Raw genomic sequence first — 22,313 nt, 5'->3', positions numbered from 1 at the left:
CCCGGCGACCCAGGGCGGTCTAGTTCGATTCAATGCTTCGGTAAGCATCAAGAGGACACAAAGATGTTGAAACAAGAGAACCGAGGGTGAGATCGGACCTGAAACGGGCTGTCCACGGCGAGCTCGATTCACGGCGGCGGAAAATGGATTTGGGGGAAACGAGAAATTCAAGTGCGCGGGTGGATGATTGTGGCCGATTAGCGGTGGCTGGATGCGTAAGGATGTGGTGAAGCTCACGGCGGGGTCAATTTATAGAGCTCCGAAGCGGTGGCACTTAATTTGATCGCGATGCGTCGACGGCCGGAGAGGAGGAAGAAGCACTGGCTTCGCGGGTACGTGGCCAACGACGTGGCAGTAACTCCGGTGAGCCACGGAGGGTTCAGAGAAGGTCATGGCGACACGGTGAAAGTGTAGAGCCACGCGGCACCCGGCCGAGAGGCGGCGGTCGACGGCGAGTACTTACCGCCAGCCGCAAAGTCGAAGGAAGACAGGGGGGGTTCGTCGGAGTGGTGGCCAACTCACTGGTGACGAGGACCTTACCGCGACAAACTTATCTAGTGACCGCCGAGCACGAATCACAGCGACGACGATCGACGGCGACGGCTATCGGCGACGAGCACGGGGGGGTGAACCTGCGATCTTCTTCAGTTTGGAACTACTGTACCATGGTGAAAACCTGATTCAGTCGCCTGACAGAGCACATTGGAGCCACTTTCTCTCTCAATTTTCCATAGTGACACAGGTTAAGCTCTGCAGCAAACTTGTAGAATATGGTACCCACTACAAACTTGCTATGGCAATCATAGGTATATTTACACAGGATCATGCTCAAAACCCAGCTTGAAGTCGAGGTCAGTTCACTGCTAGTCTGAAAATTCAGACATAACAGCCTGACAGCCCAACTTTAGGCTTGGTTTTCTCCAAATTCTTCTTAACAACTAAGCTTACAACCTTAAGCAAAGTTGTTCTCCTATAATTGGTCTTCAACTTTGATGTGGTGACCTAGGGCAAAAACCCTATGCTTTGTAAGTTACAAAGCCCCAAAGTTGAGCCCATTCACTGATTTCCAGACTTAGAGCAAAACTCAAATGAGGTCTATTTTGCATTTAAGTCCAAAACTTAGGGTTCTGCTTTCAAGTCCACATATTTGTGAACCAAAGGACTTAAGAAACTTATTTGGCTTGGTTTTTGCACTTTAGTCCAAAAGTGGACTAATTTTGAATATAAGCCCCTAGGGTTTGGTTTTAGGGTTTTCCAGGGTTCCAATTAGGGTTTCTGGTATCTCAGGGGTATAAAAGTGATTCAAGCTTATCCTTAGGGTCATTTTATGACTTTTACCCTAAAGTATTTAGGTTTTCTTAACTTGGGTAAAGTTTTACCCCTATAATCCCCATTTAGGGTTAAGTCCTTAAACCAGGGTCCTATTTGTAAAACTTTAAAACAATACAACTTGTTTGAAAATTTTTGCCTAGTGAATGCACTCTAGGTGTGTCAAACATATGCAATGCCAATGCTATGATGTCATGCTCAAGTTTTAGTTATAGTAACACCAGGGGTGTTACATCCTTCCCCCCATAAAAGAATCTCGTCCCGAGATTAAAAATCCTAGGGTAGGGAATGGTAAAGGAAACACATCACATTCTTATTTCTTTAATTTTGATACAAGACAGGAGTGATGTGGGGGTTACTTCTTTATTACAACAGCTATACAAGCTTTACAATTTACATGAGGCTAGGAAGCCTGGGAAATTCTTTTTCAAGAAATCTTGGGTTTCCCATGTAGCCTCGTCTTCCGAATGCTGGTTCCACTGTATCTTGTAGAATTTGAGAGTCTTTCTTCGGGTGACCCTGTCCTTTTGATCCAGAACTCGAATAGGATGTTCCGAGTATGTTAAATCTGGTTCCAGGACAACATCAGTCACTTCAATGGTTCGATCAGGAACCCGAAGACACTTCTTCAATTGTGACACGTGGAACACATTGTGCACAGCAGACAATGTTTCGGGGAGCTGAAGTCGATACGCCACTGGCCCATATCTTTCCAGAATAAGAAAAGGACCAATATATCGTGGTGCAAGTTTTCCTTTAACTCCGAAACGTGATACGCCCTTCATTGGTGAGACCTTCAAGTAGACATAGTCTCCTTCAAGAAAATATAAGGGCATTCGTCGTTTGTCCGCATAACTCTTTTGCCGTGCTTGAGCTTTCTTCATATTATGGATAATTCTATGAACCTTTTCTTCAACCTCTTTCACCATATCAGGTCTAAAGAAGTATCTTTCTCCAGGTTCAGACCAATTTAACGGAGTTCGACACCGACGTCCATATAAAGCTTCAAAGGGTGCCATCTTGATACTTTCTTGGTAACTGTTATTGTATGAAAACTCCGCTAGGGGCAAACATTCATCCCATTTTGGTGAGGAATTCCAGAACACATGCCCGCAGCATATCTTCCAGTATTTGCTTGACTCTCTCAGTCTGTCCACTGGTTTGAGGATGATAGGCCGAACTGTGGAGCAGTTTAGTACCCAGGGATTTATGAAGTTCTTCCCAGAATTTGGATACGAATTGCGATCCACGATCCGGCACTATGGTTTTCGGAACACCGTGCAGACTAAGAATACGAACAATGTACAATTGGCATAGACAGTAACTGGGTAATCGGTCTTGACTGGCAGAAAATGAGAAATTTTCGTAAGCCGATCAACAATAACCCAGATAGAGTCATACCCTTTTGTAGTCCTGGGTAATCCCATGATAAAGTCCATACAATATCTTCCCATTTCCACGTGTGGAACTTGCTTTTTCTGATGACACTGTACTATCTGAGTCTGTTGGGTGGCAATTATGCAACTTTACCCAAATAGAATCAGATGCACCATCTTGGGTAAAACACACAAGAAGAGGTTTACCAACAAGTGGTTACAGTAAGTTCATAGCACACGAGACGAGTGTGAATGTCGAGTAACATCACAGTCAACTCGTGTTAGCCAGGGAATCCAAATTCACGAAAGGTGATATTGATTCAAGAAAAATCACCAGTGGAGGGATCTAAAAATGCGGACTTTGCAACTAGTCCATTTTATCGGGCACTAGACATGGCTCGACCCAATCACTTATGCTGGAAAAGCATACATGAGGCAATCGAGGCACGACTAGAGCGATGGTTAGGTGGTTATTGACCGACTTAATCTCGATTCTTGAAAATTCTTCCTTAAGAGGGGTTGTACAAAAGTGAGCTTAGACAACTCGATAAAACGATCTCTAAACTCAACCTTCGTTCACCAGGCAGTTGCACGTTAGTGAAACCAACTTGTTGAACTACTTTTGACATTGAGCAAGTCCTCTCAGTACCATCGGTAAGCCAAGGGTTGAGAGTTCACATTTGCAAGCCAAAGGTCATGCATTTGGATAGAAATCCATTTGGTCAGGTTGTTCATCCGTTTCTTCAAGCGAGATGAATTATCCACTTGGTTAGGGAATACATAGATTGATTAGGAAAGCGAATGAACAAACTCCTGCATTTCAGCAGCAGGGGAAAGTCAATCTCCAATTTGAGAGCTAATTAGTTGTTTTCTTACACTAAAAAGCTCCAAGGCTTCACCTTTACACAAAGGATGCAAAGGGAACTTGTGTGAGTAGTCACTACCAAGATCAAAAGAAATAAGACCACACATGAAAGTGGTATGCCCTCTTGATCCAATGGAAATGACAGATGTTGCTTGATCTCTTCAAGACAACATAGAGAGTTTTTCAAGGAAAGGTCAATGGAAGACAACACATCAGTGTAATTCCATAATGGATCATGACTAGAGACCTCGATACCGACATGCGCCAAGCAGCAAAATCCTGGGTGCACATTCATAGGAGGCTCTCAGCTTCGCTGCGGTACCATAAGTTCTTAACCATGTCACCAATAGATTGAGCAAGGGTGATTATACACAACGAAATACTCCACTAATAAAGATGGTTACAAGTAGAGATCCAAATAGATCATGGCCCAAGGCATGGCCATAATCTAAACTTGATAGAAGGAGTATGATGGGAGACTGTTAATTCAGCCCAATCATATTTCTATGCCCATCGCAGAGATCACAAGGTCAAGGCTTAAGTTGGTATGCCTTCGATAGATATGAAGAAACCAAAGGCATCAAATTCAAGGAAATGGTCGGACATGTCTTTCCTAGGTTGGGTTAATAAAGTAACCTGACGATCCACAAGGAGAGGCCAACTATACTAGAGACTTCAACCTGCATCAGCTGATCAAGAGAATGGCTCTAAAAGGAGGCACGACTTGAGATCCTTGTTTGAAGTCTAGGTATACTCTAGGTCCGACAAAGAAATTATCTAGGCATTTACTTGTACGGGTGTGGTCATAAAGTGATAACGGAAAATTCGACTTTGAGTCGGGTCATGGTTCACTAAATACGAATATAGCCTAATCAAGTTACCAACTCTCTATTGGTCATAACTCAACCTGATGGTTCTCTGATCAGGATTGAAAATTGCTTTATGCTGGGCTAACCAGTTTATGCCCAAGATGACATCTATAGTCTTGGCCTTTCAGAACGATCATATTAGCAGGAAAGCTCCGTCCGGCCAATGTTAAGGGCACTTGGTAATCCACTTCTTTTCACTTTTGGTAGCTTTACTGTCGGGCGAGGAAGACCATTCGTCAACCAACTTTATAGAGGGAGGGGGCCTGAAAAGGTCCAGTTCACCATCAAGTGCTTCTCCCGCTACATGAGAAGGTCTGGCTTCTGTCCCGACAAGATTCGCAGGGACGTTCGGGTGCAGTTGTGAATACAACACATGAACTTCTTCATGTAGTGTATTATAATAGACCTGCAAGTTATCCATGGCTAAGCTAAGCTCCTCCACATGGGCTCTAGCTTTGGCTTCCTTAGCCCAGACGAGTAAACGAGAGTTAACCACCCAATCGAGTGCTAAATCTCGTTTCGCGAGTTGGTCTTGCAAGTAGCGGATGGTTGCATCCGCGATCAATAGATCATTCTTGTGACGGAGTTCTGACTGAAGCAGTTCGACTTGTGCTTCCAGATCCCGATAGGATCGTTGCTACCACTGCTACTTTCTTCATGTCTTGGAGTAAGTTAATGGCAGGGTACGCCAATGGGTCTAGTAGATTTGCGCGCGGTCTTTCTGATGCGCGACAACATTTCTCTAAGGGGGAAACTTTATTAATATAGTGCTTAGCATGATGCATGTGTAAGTACAGAATCAACCTTAGTCGATTCAACTTTCTATACATTGCACTCTTCCTATCTGGTCTTTAAGATAGACTCTTCAGAATACTTAGGTAAGAAGAGAAAAGAATTTTTAGGTAAGACTTTTGAAAATTCTTTTGAAGATGCCTCATAATATCTACAAAGAAGGGCTACGCTCCGATACCAGCTGTGACGGAACCTCCCAAGTAATTAGGCCCACCTACAGTTGTCCTTGTCCAACGGACATCAGACAACCCTGTAGGTGCCCCTGAACTACTTGACAAGTTCGGTATCTTTCCTTACCTCACCAGGAACGTCTCACCCGTCTTGCAGACATTACAGAACATCGGAGATAAAGAAATGCGGAAGCGAATTACATAAACTTTACATTTATTTCAAAAGCAAGCTTGAGTTAGGTTATTACAGACCAGTCTAAAAGTGAGTGCATAGGAGTAATATTATACAAACCAGGGAGGCACAAAGTCCTCCCGAGAAGCTAAAAGCAAAAGATCTTAAGTGGAGGACCGAGTCCTCCCGCACTTCAGTCTTGATTTTCTTCTTTTGGAACCACCTTGGAGCAGAAGCAACAAAAGTTTGTCGCTTCCTCACCTAAAAACAACAAAGGGATAAACCCTGAGTATGGAATACTCAGCAAGTCTTACCCGACTAAGGAAAAGACTCTCAAGGGTATGCTGGATAAATAGGAGTCAAGGAGAGGCTTTAGCAAAAATCAACTTATAGTTTTGCAGAAGAAGCTTACTAAGTGAGTCCTTACTTTTCATCTTTTAATGCCATCTTAAGTATTAATAGACTCTATTTGCATCTAGTCTAATTTCACATCAAATCAAGACAACATTAGTTTTATCCATAGTGTTCACCTCCTGACTCTAGGTTGTAGAAAAGTGACCAAGTCTTCATAACCGCGAAGGTACGGCGATCCGAATCGATTATACTCAGCTGAGGATCTCCAATCACACGACATATGTAGCACTTAACCCTTGCATATGTCAACCCGCCACCGGGGTTCTTAAGACCGGATCAGGTTCACGCAGACCGAGAGCACAGATACACCACCGTCCAGCCTCTTGCCACGGAGGGTACACGCTACTCTCGCCACCGCTCCACGCCCATCTCGTGTTGTCTTATTCCGGCCTTAGTCTGCCCGAGGCAAGGCTTACCCATGACGAGGCATGTGACCAGTTAAAGGGTCCTCGGTCAGCACGCCTACATACGCGTTAATCCTTAACCAACCTGGGTAGAACATCACCTGTTCCTACCCCAGGTTTCAATTTAAGTATTTCCACCCTTAGGAATGTGTCTGTTCCTTAGGATGAAAGAGCATCACGGGGAACTTTGCAGTAAGATCCCACTATTGCTCCAAATGAAAATATTCTTGCAGGTAGAAGCCATCCTCTCCATGGTTAAATTGAGGACAACTTCTATCCACAAGATCTAAGCAAGTCTAAGCATTTTTGTAAATCATATTTTGATACTTCACCGAAGTATCTATAAAGGTATGGATATCAAGGAAAAGCAATGCATCAAAGGGTTTCAAGTAACTCCTATGAACCTAATGCACATTTCACTAGACTTAAGTGTGCGAAAAGTATTTTGAAACACAAGGAAAGGGGTTGCATGCACCGGGGCTTGCCTTCGTTTACTGGTGAATCAGGCTCAGATCCACAGATGTCAAAGTAGAAATGATTCCCAGCCTGAGACTCCGAAGGTGGTGGTGGTGGTGTCTCCTCTTCAGTTACTTCTACCTCTTCCTCTCGTTCTAATCATAATCATACATATGTATAAGAATGGATGCCATGGGATGCTCATGAGGATGCAAAGACAACATAAACTTATCATTTATGTCTTGAGTACAACTTTCCTTCACGGAGTTCCGGGAACTTAGGGTTTCCGGAGTCGGTAAAGGAGTTCATAGGGCAGGGGGGAGTGGTTTTGGGTGTAGTGATCAAACAAGGTCCAAATCAAACCAAACTCTACCCATAGCTTCTAAATAATGTGATAAGTTCACATAAAAGGTTTGGGAAATTTTGGGCTTATTATTTATTCTCTAAAAATCCAGAATCAATGGTTTAGGCTATTTTAAATATCCTAAAATTCCTTTTTCAAACTAAAAATCATAGAACTATTTTTATTAAATACTATGGAAAATAACAAGCCTAGGAAAATTGGTCTCATAATTTTAGGATTTTTCTACTATTTTCTACCGTTTTTCAAAGTTCTGCTGAAAAAGAAAAAGGAAAAAGAGGAGCAGTACTGGGCCGATTCAGGTCCAGCCAGCCCAAGCCCGAGCGGATTCGCGCGCGCGCCCGCGCCCGCGAGGCGACTTTGCGCAGAGGCCCTCGGCTTAACGGCTAAACAGAAATAGGTCCGTTTACTATTGTTTTAAGTCACTGACAGTTCACGAAAAGGTCCCCGGGTTCTTGTCAATTCACAACTCGCAGTCCTCGACGGCGTTCAAGCGCGGCCGTGCTCCGACGAGCAAGCAGACCGGCCGATTGGGGCAATGACCGGTGCTAATCTTCGGCTGAGACCAAATCCGAGTTCCTATGAACGTTTTCCCCAACTAAATTACACTATCGGTGGACTAGGGAGCTCCGGCCACGGTGGCCGTACGCAAAATGGGGACATGATCGTGTTCCCGGCGACCCAGGGCGGTCTAGTTCGATTCAATGCTTCGGTAAGCATCAAGAGGACACAAAGATGTTGAAACAAGAGAACCGAGGGTGAGATCGGACCTGAAACGGGCTGTCCACGGCGAGCTCGATTCACGGCGGCGGAAAATGGATTTGGGGGAAACGAGAAATTCAAGTGCGCGGGTGGATGATTGTGGCCGATTAGCGGTGGCTGGATGCGTAAGGATGTGGTGAAGCTCACGGCGGGGTCAATTTATAGAGCTCCGAAGCGGTGGCACTTAATTTGATCGCGATGCGTCGACGGCCGGAGAGGAGGAAGAAGCACTGGCTTCGCGGGTACGTGGCCAACGACGTGGCAGTAACTCCGGTGAGCCACGGAGGGTTCAGAGAAGGTCATGGCGACACGGTGAAAGTGTAGAGCCACGCGGCACCCGGCCGAGAGGCGGCGGTCGACGGCGAGTACTTACCGCCAGCCGCAAAGTCGAAGGAAGACAGGGGGGGTTCGTCGGAGTGGTGGCCAGCTCACTGGTGACGAGGACCTTACCGCGACAAACTTATCTAGTGACCGCCGAGCACGAATCACAGCGACGACGATCGACGGCGACGGCTATCGGCGACGAGCACGGGGGGGTGAACCTGCGATCTTCTTCAGTTTGGAACTACTGTACCATGGTGAAAACCTGATTCAGTCGCCTGACAGAGCACATTGGAGCCACTTTCTCTCTCAATTTTCCATAGTGACACAGGTTAAGCTCTGCAGCAAACTTGTAGAATATGGTACCCACTACAAACTTGCTATGGCAATCATAGGTATATTTACACAGGATCATGCTCAAAACCCAGCTTGAAGTCGAGGTCAGTTCACTGCTAGTCTGAAAATTCAGACATAACAGCCTGACAGCCCAACTTTAGGCTTGGTTTTCTCCAAATTCTTCTTAACAACTAAGCTTACAACCTTAAGCAAAGTTGTTCTCCTATAATTGGTCTTCAACTTTGATGTGGTGACCTAGGGCAAAAACCCTATGCTTTGTAAGTTACAAAGCCCCAAAGTTGAGCCCATTCACTGATTTTCAGACTTAGAGCAAAACTCAAATAAGGTCTATTTTGCATTTAAGTCCAAAACTTAGGGTTCTGCTTTCAAGTCCACATATTTGTGAACCAAAGGACTTAAGAAACTTATTTGGCTTGGTTTTTGCACTTTAGTCCAAAAGTGGACTAATTTTGAATATAAGCCCCTAGGGTTTGGTTTTAGGGTTTTCCAGGGTTCCAATTAGGGTTTCTGGTATCTCAGGGGTATAAAAGTGATTCAAGCTTATCCTTAGGGTCATTTTATGACTTTTACCCTAAAGTATTTAGGTTTTCTTAACTTGGGTAAAGTTTTACCCCTATAATCCCCATTTAGGGTTAAGTCCTTAAACCAGGGTCCTATTTGTAAAACTTTAAAACAATACAACTTGTTTGAAAATTTTTGCCTAGTGAATGCACTCTAGGTGTGTCAAACATATGCAATGCCAATGCTATGATGTCATGCTCAAGTTTTAGTTATAGTAACACCAGGGGTGTTACATCTACTTTCCATTCTTCTACTAATCAATCACTCATCAATCTCTCCTTTCCTTCCCTCTACTTTCCATACTTCTATTTTCCTTTCTAGCCACTGCTTTCCATAAGCTCCTGCTGATCTCCCAGATCTGCGCGCCCTGCGCGCTCCTGTGCGCGGCGCCTGTCACGGGCGCGACGCTGCCTGGCGTACGAGCGCCCGTACATGACATCTCTCCCCTCGTCGAAGGCCAGCTCGTCCTCGAGCTGGAAGGCTGGGAATCGGGCGCGGAAGTCGTCGAACTCCTCCCAGGTGGCTGATGAAGCTGGTTCGCCGCTCCAGTGAACGAGGACTTGCCGCACGCCACGCGACAAGCGAGCCCCCGCTATTCTTGCAGGCTCAGGCACTACCGCACCATTGAGAAGAGGCGGCAGAGGCGGCGGTGTGGTGGGTGGGGAGCCCACGTACTTTCGGAGCACGCCGATATGAAACACGTCGTGCAGGCGCGCGCCGGTCGGCAATTCTAGCCGAACAGCCACGTCATTGATGATCTCGGTGACGCGGTAGGGTCCCACGTAGCGAGGCTTGAGCTTCCCAGTGATGGTTCGCGGCAGGGACGCCGCCACACGTTGGCGAAGGCGAAGGAATGCCCAGTCCCCAACCTCATATGTGACCTCCCGGTGGTGCTTATCATACTGCAGCTTTTGGACCGCCTGAGCCTGCTCGAGACGGAAGCGGACGTCAGCCAGAAAGGCTTCCCGCGCTTCCATTTCTTGTGCCACCGCCGCCACCCTTGTGTCGCCGGGCTCGTAGGAGCGGATTGAGGGCGGGTCACGGCCGTAGACCACCCGGAACGGGGTGTCGCGGAGGGACGACTGGTAAGCCGTGTTGTAGACGTACTCCGCCCAGGGGAGCCAACGAAGCCACTGGCGAGGGCGATCGCCCGTGAGGCAGCGTAGGTACATGACGATGACGCGGTTGGCCGCCTCCGTCTGGCCATCCGTCTGCGGGTGGAATGCTGATGACATGAGGAGCTTGGTGCCCATGAGGCGCATCAGCTCGCTCCAGAACGACGAGGTGAACAGCGGGTCGCGGTCGGAGACGATGGATTGCGGTATCCCGTGGAGACGGACGATGTCGGTGAAGAAAGCCTGTGCCACAGACTCCGCCGTGTACGGATGCGCTAGGGGGATAAAATGGCAGTATTTGCTGAAGCGGTCGACGACGGAGAGGATGACCGTCTTGCCGTGCACCCGGGGTAGCGCTTCAACGAAGTCCATTGCAATGTCCGCCCAGACCGCCGAGGGCACTGGCAGCGGCTGCAGCAAGCCAGCTGGATGTAGATGTTCCGACTTGAACCGCTGGCACGTCGTACACGCCCGCACGAAGTCCTGTACCAGGCGTCGCATGTTGGGGAAGTGGAAGTCCCGGCGCAGGCGGTGCAGGGTGCGGTGGACGCCCTCATGCCCATCTTCATGCACAGCAGCCACAATCTCCTGCAGCAGGGGCGACGTCGGTGGAATGTACAGGCGCCCATCATAGGTGACCATGCCGTCAGCCACCGCCCACGGTGCATCGCGGGTGCCAGCGCCGACTCCTTCATGGATGGCTGTTAGAGCCGGGTCCATGGCCTGGGCCTGACGAAGGCGTGCGATGAAATCGAAGCGGGGCGCGGAGATCGCCAGCAGCACGCTCTCCTCCGTGTCGCGGCGGGACAGAGCATCCGCCACGACGTTCGTGGCACCCGACCTGTACTCCACAGTGAAAGTAAAGCCCAACAGCTTCCCGACCCAGTGGTGTTGGGGTATTGTGGAGAGGCGCTGGTCGAGGAGGTATTTGAGGCTATAGTGGTCTGTCTTGACGACGAAGCACCGCCCCCAGAGGTACGGCCGCCAGTGCCGGACCGCCTGGACTAGGCCGATGAGCTCGCGCTCGTAGGCCGCCAACGCCTGGTGACGAGGGGCGATGGGACGGCTGAAGAATGCCACCGGATGTCCCTCTTGGGTGAGCACGGCGCCAAACCCGTGTGACGACGCATCACACTCAACCACGAAGGTCTTTGTGAAGTCAGGCATGGTGAGGATCGGTGCCGAGGTGACGGCGGCCTTGAGGGCGCCGAAAGCCGCCGCTGCCTTGTCGTCCCAGGTGAAGCCGTCTTTCTTGAGGAGGGCCGTGAGCGGTGCGGCGACCGTGCCGTAGTTGGGCACAAACTTGCGGTAGTAGCCCGCCAGGCCAAGAAACCCGCGCACCGCTCGAGCCGAGCGCGGCACCGGCCAGTCGAAGATGGCCTGCACCTTTGTCGGGTCCATGGCCACGCCCGCCGCCGAGATCACATGACCAAGGTAGGCGACGGACGGGGCTCCGAAGGCGCATTTGGAGCGCTTGACGAAGAGTTGGTGGCGTTGTAGTTCCTCGAGGACCATCCTGAGGTGGTGCAGGTGCTCCTCCCAATTCTTGCTATATATCAGGATATCATCAAAGAAAACAAGGACAAACCGGCGCAGGAAGGGACGGAGCACATCGTTCATGAGGGCTTGGAATGTTGCCGGTGCGTTGCAAAGCCCGAACGCCATCACCAGGAACTCGTACAGGCCGTCGTGGGTACGAAATGCCGTTTTGTGCACATCTTCCGGCCTCATGCGCACCTGGTGGTACCCGGAACGCAGGTCCAGCTTGGAGAAGAACCGGGCACCATGAAGCTCGTCCAGCAGCTCGTCGACCACCGGGATCGGGAAGGCGTCCTTGATGGTGACCGCGTTTAGCGCGCGGTAGTCGACGCAGAACCGCCATGACCCGTCGGGCTTCTTCACGAGGAGGACCGGCGACGAGAATGGTGAATCGCTGCGACGAACAATCCCCTGCTCGATCATGGCGGCGCACTGGCGTTCCAACTCGTCTTTGTGTGCCGCCGGGTACCGGTAAGGCCGGACTGCCACCGGCTGCGCGCCCTGCTTGAGGATGATGCGGTGGTCATGGGCGCGCAACGGGGGCAGACCGGCCGGCTCTGCGAAGACGGGCGCGAAGGTGTCCAGGAGAGCCGCGAGCAGAGGCTCGGCCGTGGTGGTGGCGCCCAGCACCGGCGTCGAGGACGTGGGCACGCCGTTCCAGCAGACTGTGCGGTCGTGGTGCTGGAACGACATGCGCCTGCATGCGAGATCCCACACGATGGGCCCCAGCGCGCCCAACCAGCGAGTGCCGAGGACGACATCGTACCCGGCCAACGGCATGACGAAGAGATCAGCCGGGAACGCGTCGCCACCGACGGTGAGGGGCGCGTTGCGGATGACGCCCACACAAGTGATGCGCTCGCCGTTGGCCACCATGGCCGAAAGGCGCGGGCGCTGTTGTTGGGGAAGGCCGGAACGCCGCGCCGCTGCTTCGGATATGAAATTGTGCGTGCTGCCCGAGTCGAGGAGGGCGACGAGCGGGGTGGCTCCTAACATGACGGCGACCTGCATGGTGTCGGCCACGGGACAGCCTGAGACGGCCTGCAACGAGAAGCACGGCGCCTCAGCGTCGGGGCCGTCGGGTTGGTCGGTGTCGTCTTCGTCCATGATCTCGACGCCGTCGACGAAGAAGATGCGCTTGCAGAACCTGTTGTGACCCCTGGAATACTTGTCATTGCAATTGAAACATAATCCGAGGCGACGACGTTCGGCCATCTCCTCAGTGCTGAGCCTTCTGCCCTCGCCACGGCCCGGATCCGCGCCCGCCGGTGGTGCCGGGAGCGCCAAAGGGACGTGGGGCGTCGGAAGCGCCATAGGCGCCGGTTTCGGCGGCGGAGGCAGGATGCCGCGTGCGGCTGGCATGATATGGGCCGGCGTTGGGGCCCTGTCGAGTTCCATCAGCTCCACTTGCCGCGCGAGGCTCATAGCCGCCGCGAGCGACTGGGGGTTGTGGATGCGCACCGCATGGCTGAGCGGTGGCAACAGCCCGCCCGTGAAGAGTTGCACGCGCTGGCGTTCCTCCAGTGGTCCGGCGCGCGGTAGTAGCTCCTGGAAGCGGTTCTGGTACTCCTCCACAGTGCCTGCACGCCTACACTCAGCGAGTTCGAACAGCGGCGCCGAGCGTAGGGGAGGCCCGAAGCGTAACTGGAGGATGTCCTTGAAGCGGTGCCAGCGCGGAGTCCCCTCATCCGTCTGTAGCTGGAGGTACCACGACTGGGCCACGCCCTCGAGGTGGTAAGACGCCATCCAAACCTTCTCCTCCTCCATGATCCGCTGCTGATGAAAGTAGGACTCACAGCGGTTGACGAAGAGCATGGGGTCCGACTTGCCGTCAAAACGCGGGAAGTCGATTTTTTGGAACCTTGGTGGTCGGTCGATGTGGTGCTGGCCGTCGTGGCCGCCGCTGCCGGACGGCGAGGAGGAGGGCGCCTTGTCCTTCTTCAATGACTCGACGTCATTTTGGAGGACAGATATCGTACCCACGAGCTTCTCGATTATCATAGCCAAATCATCGATGGTTTTGGTGGTCATAATGGAGGAGGGCGACGGCGGTGATGGTGGAGGGCTGGGTGGTAGTTGGGTGACGTCAAGGGACGGATCGGAGGTGTGGGATCGAGAGGACGAAGATCGCCTGACTCGTGATACCAGGTTGTCAAGGGCCTGGGCGTCTAGAGCAGGGGGCCCTCGGCTACGAAGGTCGTAGCCGCGGTTCGTCGTCTTCTCCGGCGTGGTTATTCCCCACAGCCGTAGGCTTAGTTGGTAGAGAGAGGTGGAGAAGAGATAACTTGTTTGCTGCCTTTATTCCTGTCTCCCTGTGCCGCATATATAGCCATCGGCCTGCTGTTATTTTAGGCAAGCCTAAACATGGTAACACTAATCAATCACTAATCAATCACTCCTTTCCTTCCCTCTACTTTCCATTCTTCTACTAATCAATCACTCATCAATCTCTCCTTTCCTTCCCTCTACTTTCCATACTTCTATTTTCCTTTCTAGCCACTGCTTTCCATAAGCTCCTGCTGATCTCCCAGATCTGCGCGCCCTGCGCGCTCCTGTGCGCGGCGCCTGTCACGGGCGCGACGCTGCCTGGCGTACGAGCGCCCGTACATGACACTCACCCTTGCACTTCTACGCAGCTCTAGTTGTTCTTCTGCTCCCACTGCATCTCCAAGCACAGACCAAGGTATCCCTGTACCTTCCATGACTTCTTCCTCGTCTTCGTCATCTCTAAAGGAGACTAATGCACAATCATCTCCATTCTCTTGGAGGAAACCTTGAGCCTCAGTTGTACCACTAGACAAGAGAACATCAGTAATTTTCTTGGACTTGATCTTTGCTCTCTTATTAATTAGCCTGTTGTTGAACTGAATGTAGACCAACTTGTTGAGGCGGTCTGTAGTAAGCCTATTTCTCTTCTTAGTGTGCACCTATAAATTAAAAATAAGAGCACTTTTAGTTCTGCAATTTTATTGTAATGCTGCTGTAATTTTGATAACAGATTGGTAGTACTTACCCCATCAAACCCACTCCAATTTCTTTCACAACCAGAAGAACTTGCTGTTAAAGATAGGATCTTGGTAGCCATCTTCTGTAGAGCTGGTGTTTCAGTTCCATAAAGCCGCCACCATGATGCTGAAATAAAATACCTCTCTATTAGTTAGTAGTATAACAGATTGCTTGTTACAATGCTGAAATAAAAAACCTCTCTATTTACAAACAACTGTTACCTGGATTATAATCAAAGTTTTCAAAAGTCCTTGCAAGCTTCTTGCTAAATGGACCTTCTCTATTCTGAAACTTCTGCAGTTCGATGTTGGCTGCTTGTTCTTGCATTTCGTCGTCATGATAATAAAAAGTCTCCACACAATTGATAAAACCTTCTGTTATTTTGGGAACATCAAAGATTGATGGTTCAGCATAACTGTAGTGTGGATTCAGCAAATAAGCTGTCAAATGCAATGGAGAATCAAGTCTTCCAGCCATCTTCTTGTCAATAACAGCAACAACATCCTTGAAACGGTTCTCAACATTGCCAAGGGCCTCTTTGACATGTCTCTTTGCCTTCAATATTTCTCCATATACAAAGCCCATGGATGGCTTCACATCTCCATCAACCAAACAGAGAACTTTGAACAATGGCGCAAAAACTGCCAATGTCAATTTCACATCCTTCGAAAAGGTTGGATTCAATATAGTTGCTGTGGCATTTTTTCCCTTCTTTGATTTCACATCCTTCAGTGAGTCCCACCTACTATGAACCACCATCTTTCTTAACTGGTCCTTCTTCTCTTGTATGCTGTCCAAAGTTAGATAGTTTGAAGCAAACCTAGTCACTCCTGGCCTTACTATCTCTTTCCCCTCAGTGAAGTATCTCATGCACTCTAGTGTTCTTGTGTGCCCATAGACAAATATGGTGAATGCCTTTGCTTGGTCAATCACCTTCTTGAACTGAGGCATGTTGCCAATTCCTTGGAGCATCAAGTTAATTGTGTGAGTTGCACAAGAGGTCCAAAAGATATGTGGTCTCTTCACATGCAGTAGCTTCTTTGCTCCCATGTTGTTAGAAGCATTGTCAGTCACAACTTGCACCACATCATCTGGACCAATGTCTTCGATTGCTTTGTCCACTAGTTCAAAGATCACTTCACTTGTGTGTGACACATCTGACATCTCTTTTGAGGAAATAAAACTAGTTCCATCAGCACAATTAGTGCACACATTCATTATGCTTGTTCTCTTCTTATCTGACCAAGCATCGGTCATAATAGAACACCCATTCTTCATCTTCTCGGCTTCACGTTCTTGCAGCAAACTCTTGGTTCTTGCATATTCTTCTTCCAACAATCTCCCTCGCAGGTCAAACATAGTTGGAGGTTCAATTCCAGGCCCAAATTGTCCAATTGCTTCACACATTTGCTTGAACTCATCGTTGTCACATGCATTGAATGATATTGCTATCAACATTACAAAACAACAAGGAAATCTGATGAATATGAAATCTGAAATTAAAAAACAGCAAGGAAATTACCATGGTTAAAGGCCCATCTTGCAATATATTTATGCACCTCATGTAATCTTTCTTTCCAAAGTTCCTTGTTCAGCCTCTGTTGAGTCAAAGATTCAGATTTGGTTGCTGTAGGATCAATAGCTTTTGTCCATTTGTCCATGGGGCCTAATTTGTGAGGCTCTGAACTTCCAACACAAGTCACTTCTTCTGATCCTCCAACCCTAGACACATGAACTTCCTCTCTAAGTTCTAGCTCACGAACAGTCTTCACCTCCCTTTTCCTTTTTGCTCCATCTAGTGCTTTCTTGCACTTTTCTTGAACCTCCAACAACTTCTCTTTGGTGGTCTTCATGCCTTGGCATTTCTTCGCATTCTTTCCTTCCTGGGCGATATGTTGCTTCAATCGATAAACCCCTCCACACATTTGCTTGTCACACAGTATGCACTTTACCTTGTCCTTATTATTTATATCAACAAGAACCCCATACTCCCATCCCACATCATCTGAATTTCTTCTAAGGACACTAACTCCCTCCGGTGCACTTGCAGTTTCTTCAGATTGACCTTCTGTCATCTGAGTTCAAGCCATCATATGTGAATAACAGAGGAGATGAGAGGAGAAAAGCAGGGGAGGAGGAACATACGGACCTTCTCTGTTCTCTGTCGGCAAAGAACAGAGGACTTCTCTGTCGGTGAAGAAACAGGGGAGAGAAGCAAGCAGCAGGGAGGGGTCTCCGGCGTCCGGCGTCCGCGCAGGGAGGGGTCTCTGTCGGTGAAGAACCAGGGGAGAAGCAAGCAAGCAGCCGGTTCTCCGGCGTCCGCGCAGGGAGGGGGGTCTCCGGCGTCCGCGTAGGAGGCGTCCGCGCAGGGAGAGGGGTCTCCGGCGTCCGGCGGAGAAGCAAGCAGGGGGTCTCCGGCGACCGCGCACTCAGCTAAACCGGTAAACCCTATCATGCCTGCCCTTTCCCTTTCGCGCCGCTCTCTTCTCCCCTCCCGCGCACGCTCTTTCCCTATCGCGCGCACTTTCTCGCGCGCTTTTCCAGCTCGCGCGCGCGCGGCGCGCGCCTAGCCCGCCTGGGCACTGGGCGACGTGGAATCCGCGTGGAATCGACGCCAGGCGCCGCCTAGGCGCTCCGATCGACTAGGAGGCCGACTACCCCCCTAGTCCAGGCGGAAGGCCAAGGACTAGCGCCTAGGCGCGACGTAATCGGCGATTTTCAAAACCCTGTTAATAATAGCCCCATTCGTTTATGATTAATGGGAAAACTTTTTTAGAGTAATACCGTGTGATTATCATTTTCATTGGAAACACTTCGATGGAATTATTCTTTACGTACAAGTACAGGTTGACAAGCATGCTGTTATGGTCGCTAGATCGGTGAGGGATTGGAGAGGGGTATCGATGAGCAGGAACGCCGGCCGGGGGCCTCTGCCCACGGCCGAGCAAGATAAGGGTTTCTCCTTTCTAATTCTTGCCTCCTTTATTTCTCATCCATTGATTACATAAATAGGCTGGTTGGCCGCCCCTGTCTAGCTAGAGATCCTTATCTCCTTAAAACTCTCCTAAAACTCTCAACAAACTAACTGATAACCTTCCTAAATAATCTCAACCAATACCCTAAATAATCTCAACTAATCTTCTTATCTTATCTCTAACTATCTTTATCTAATCCCCCTTGGAGGGCCCATGGATGCTACTGCTGCTGCTGCAGCCCCTCCGTGGGCCTCCTTAGGCCCCTGACACTACACCCCTTCCTGGACAAGCAACTCGTCCTCGAGCTGCAGCATGACGAGTGCTCAAAGACCGAGTCTACTTGACTCAAAACCAGACACCTAGAAGACAAGCCTTTTACATCTCGGCTTATTTTATTATTTCGAATCTGATTTTTTTATGACCCCATAAGATAAGGCGGACACCCTCCGCGCATTGGACTTGCACGTGTGCAGCCACCTGGATCCCATGGACGCCATTTGGACGAAAAGGGAGCACATGGACGGGCACCTGGAATAGGTCGCAACAATAACCAACGGAGGCGCCCTCGTGGCGGCCTGTAGCGGAATGTGGTGGCGCTAAACAGTGCGCCCTTACCGATGACGAGGGGAGTGCCTTCCCTACCGCCGCTACCATAGAGTTGAAGTTCGTCGCCCGCGGGACACGTACCATGCTCGCACTTGGAGATTGCGGCCCTGTGCCGCTGCTGATGGCCGGCCGACAGGGCGAGGTCGTGCCCCCGTGTGTCGAGGTCAACCGTCACTAAGGCTGCCTCGAGCATCTGCCGACGCATCTCTCGCACTCTACGTCGTGTAAGGAAGCCACGGGCAGCAGCCTATATGCCCACAGCCGCCGACGTCTGGAGCCGTGCGGACAACGCCAACTGTTGCTGCTCATGTTGAACTGCTGCCTTGATTTGCGGCAGCCCCTGCTCAACCATTCGGAGTGAGACTTGCATCTTTGCTAGATCAGCCCTTATGTTGGTCCACAAGTCTCCCATTGATGGAGCTGGTGATTGTTGAGCCGTGGCTGCCCCTAGTGGTGTTGCCCATGGGGACGGTGACGCCGTCAACGAAGATGATATGATGAAATTTGGCGTTGTCCCTGGAGATGGGCACGCCGACGTCCAGGATGTGGTGATAAAATTGGCAGGCGATGCTGCCCATGGAGATGGGGACACCGGTTGTCAGGATGGCGTGACGAAGGTGGCATGCGGCGCAACCCATGGAGATGGGGACGCCGGTTGCCAGGACGGCGTGACGAAGGTGACATGCGACACAGTCCATGGAGATGGGGACGCCGGTTGCCAGGACGATGCCATGAAATTGGCAGCAGAAGCCATGGGATTGGATTGAAACCTAAGCTAGCCGATACCAGATGTTATGGTCGCTAGATCAGTGAGGGATTGGAGAGGGGTATCGATGAGCAGGGACGTCGGCCAGGGCCTCTGCCCACGGCCGAGCAAGAGGAGGGTTTCTCCCTTCTAATTCTTGCCTCCTTTATTTCTCATCCATTGATTACATAAATAGGCCGGCTGACTGCCCCTGTCTAGCTAGAGATCCTTATCTCCTTAAAGCTCTCCTAAAAATTCTCAACAAACTAACTGATAACCTTCCTAAATAATCTCAACCAATGTCCTAAATAATCTCAACTAATCTTCTAATCTTATCTCTAACTATCCTTATCTAATCCCCCTTGGAGGGCCCATGGCTGCTGCTGCCGCAGCCCCTCCGTGGGCCTCCTTAGGCCCCTGACACATGCACTTACAAAGCACTCTTCTATTGGAGACCATAAAAGTCAATAGTAACTTTGTACCACATATTGAGTAATCTGCATGAATTTCTTATGAAGATGTAATTATTTTTTTGAACACGCAGGTGAAATGAAGATGTAATGCTTGTTCCCAAATATATGTGAATATAATTCCATTGAATTAACCCTTTTACCCTTATAGTTCTTTAATGCTAATGATTCTATTTTGTGTGATTGTGTTATGCATATTATTTTGACCTTGTTTAAAAAAAGTTAGAACCAGTTGATGTGTGTGTGTGGGGGGGAGGCTTTCCTCAATTTATCCCTTTCGCAGACCACACACATGTGGGAGCCTCTGACACTGGGTCTGCCCCTTCTATTGTAGTTGGGGATTGGATTTGACAACATATAACTAATACACAATTAAAACTTTTGGGTCATCTAGATATGTATTGTTTCACAATTGCTTCTTTTGGGCTACCATTATAAGTTGAATTGAGCTCTTCTGTTATGACCAGTACCAGTTAATAACGTCGGGACCGTCACGTGGACAATTAGGAATGAAATGTCAAATAATTTTTTTCCTTAGATATTTTGCATTGTTTCCATAAATAGGATCATGATTGATTCTTGATTAAGAGGTTTCCATAAAAATAAGGATAGCTTGCTTAGGAGTCAACTAAGCCTCTCTATATAAGAAGAAACATATTAATCTATCAAGCAAGACAATCATCTTGCATGGCCTCAAGGGCCATCTCCCATGTCTCTTTCTCATTCGCTTGTTCCCTATGTGTGACCACTGCTCATGTGCACTGATGGGGGTACACGCTTGGACCATCGATCTTCTATCCATACAACTTAAGTAGCCATGGTAGGATTTCAAACCCTATCAATCTGGTATTAGAGATACCAGGTGACTATGACTCCGAGAAGCAGTCGCCAATCCCACCATCATTACGCGCCGACACCACTACGATGGCCTTGGCGGACATCACCATGTAGCTTGCCAATCCCTCCACTTGCATGTCATCACTAGAGCACCAAGAGGTATCCTCCTCTGTGGGTGTCATGAATCCCTACATGATGTCGAGGTACAAGGCGATGACGTTCTCGTCCATCTCCACCACCACCGTTGTGACACCCTCTGTCACCCTGCTTGTCATGCCCAATGCCACCCTCCTGCACATCACAACAGCCTATTGTTCCTCTTCCCATCCACCAGATCGAATTCCCCTCCTTGCCATCCTCACTACCAAAGTTTCCATAGGGGCCACCTTTCTCATATGTGTGGGTGCCCTCCAATGAAGACGCTACCCGCACACTTGCCGGTTTGGACGTTCCTCGCTTCAGCAAGCTCCACGTCTCCACCTACGATGGTAAGGAGGGCCCTGTTAATTGGTTCAATCACTGAGTATTTCTTTCATGGGCAGCATCCATGCCTTGGATTAGTTCTGGCTCGCTTCCTACCACCTCGCATGCGCAACTTAGACATGGTACTATGCTCTGCAGCAAGATGAGGGCATGCCATTATGGGAGTGATTCAAGGATCTTCTACGTCCACGGTTTGGCTTGGTCATCTACATCAATCATCTTATCGAACTCGCGAGGCTCCCCTTCCACGCCATGGTCCTAGGAGTGCTTCAACACACTTTTGTGCCACATGTCAAATCTTCTACCGGTCAAAAGTCTAACCGCTTCGTTGGGGTCTTCCGGATCATATTTGGGTTGATGTCGAGCTCCGAGAACCTAGGACCTGCAAATGGCCTACGACCTCGTCCTAGGCATTAATTACCTTCGAACCTTGCGCCCTTCTTGTGCGACTTTGAGGTCATCTGCATGGCATTCTGGAGGGGTGACTGCCACATCCTCTAGAACGGCGTGGGATCCCATCATGACGACACACCATCATCGCTTTGTTGCATCGTTGGCGACCACCAGCATCCGCTGCTGGACAGCCTCCAACAGTATGACATGGTCTTCGACGAGCCCTGTTGGTTGCCATTGGCGTGACCCTATTGGATCCACCTGCTGTTGAGTACCGTGTTGGTGGCCGTTTGCTCTTACCACTACCCACAACTACACAAGGATAAGCTCGAGCAACAGTGCATTGCCATGCTAGAGCAGGGCATCATCCGGTCGATCACTTTTATGTTCTCGACATCGGTGCTACTAATTAAGAAGGCGGAGGGCTCCTAGAGGTTCTGCCTTGACTACCACACATTAAATGACAAGACATACATGGACAAGTTTCCCATCCTTGTGGACTTTGTGGTTGATGAACTCCTTGACGAGCTCCATAGTACCAAATATTTCACCAAGCTAGAGTTGTGGTCTGGCTATGACTAGGTGTGGATGCATCTTGAGGACATCAAGAAGAGACGACGTTTCATATCCGCCATGGCCACCTCAAGTTCGTCTCCATGCCTTTGGTCTTTCAATGCCCTGGCCCCATTCTCGACGCGCTCTTGAACGATGTCCTTCGGCCTTCCTTCGCAGGTTCGTGCTTGTCTTCTTTGATGGTATTTTGTTGTGGTTTGAGCACCTGGAGCATATTCGTCTCGTCGTTGAGACCCTCCATGCACATGACTTCCACTTGAAGTGGTCAAAGTGCTCCTTTGAGGCGTTGTTGGTCGCCTACCTTGGCTATATTATCTCCACCAACGACGCTTCCATGGACAATGACAAGGTGGAAGCCGTCT

The 22,313-nt window shown here is 49.6% G+C and overlaps 2 protein-coding genes across 5 annotated transcripts in view; one reads left to right on the top strand and one right to left on the bottom strand.

The window, feature by feature from the left end:
* Positions 1-22,313, top strand: part of LOC100279122 (uncharacterized) — an 83,825-nt gene that overhangs the window by 9,870 nt on the left and 51,642 nt on the right. The window lies entirely within an intron of this gene.
* LOC103638371 (transposon Ty3-G Gag-Pol polyprotein) lies at positions 9,415-15,531 on the bottom strand. Its single transcript, XM_020546473.2, has 2 exons — positions 14,877-15,531; positions 9,415-14,790 (listed from the first exon to the last, which is right to left on the bottom strand). The coding sequence occupies exon 2, from the start codon at positions 13,892-13,894 to the stop codon at positions 9,527-9,529; it is 4,368 nt and encodes a 1,455-aa protein (XP_020402062.2). The 5' UTR covers positions 13,895-14,790; positions 14,877-15,531; the 3' UTR covers positions 9,415-9,526.

The sequence above is a fragment of the Zea mays genome, chromosome 1 (genome assembly GCF_902167145.1).
Source record: "Zea mays cultivar B73 chromosome 1, Zm-B73-REFERENCE-NAM-5.0, whole genome shotgun sequence".
NCBI lineage: Eukaryota > Viridiplantae > Streptophyta > Magnoliopsida > Poales > Poaceae > Zea > Zea mays.
Note: the sequence above shows the minus strand (reverse complement) of the source record. Positions and strands in the feature narration are given on the sequence as shown.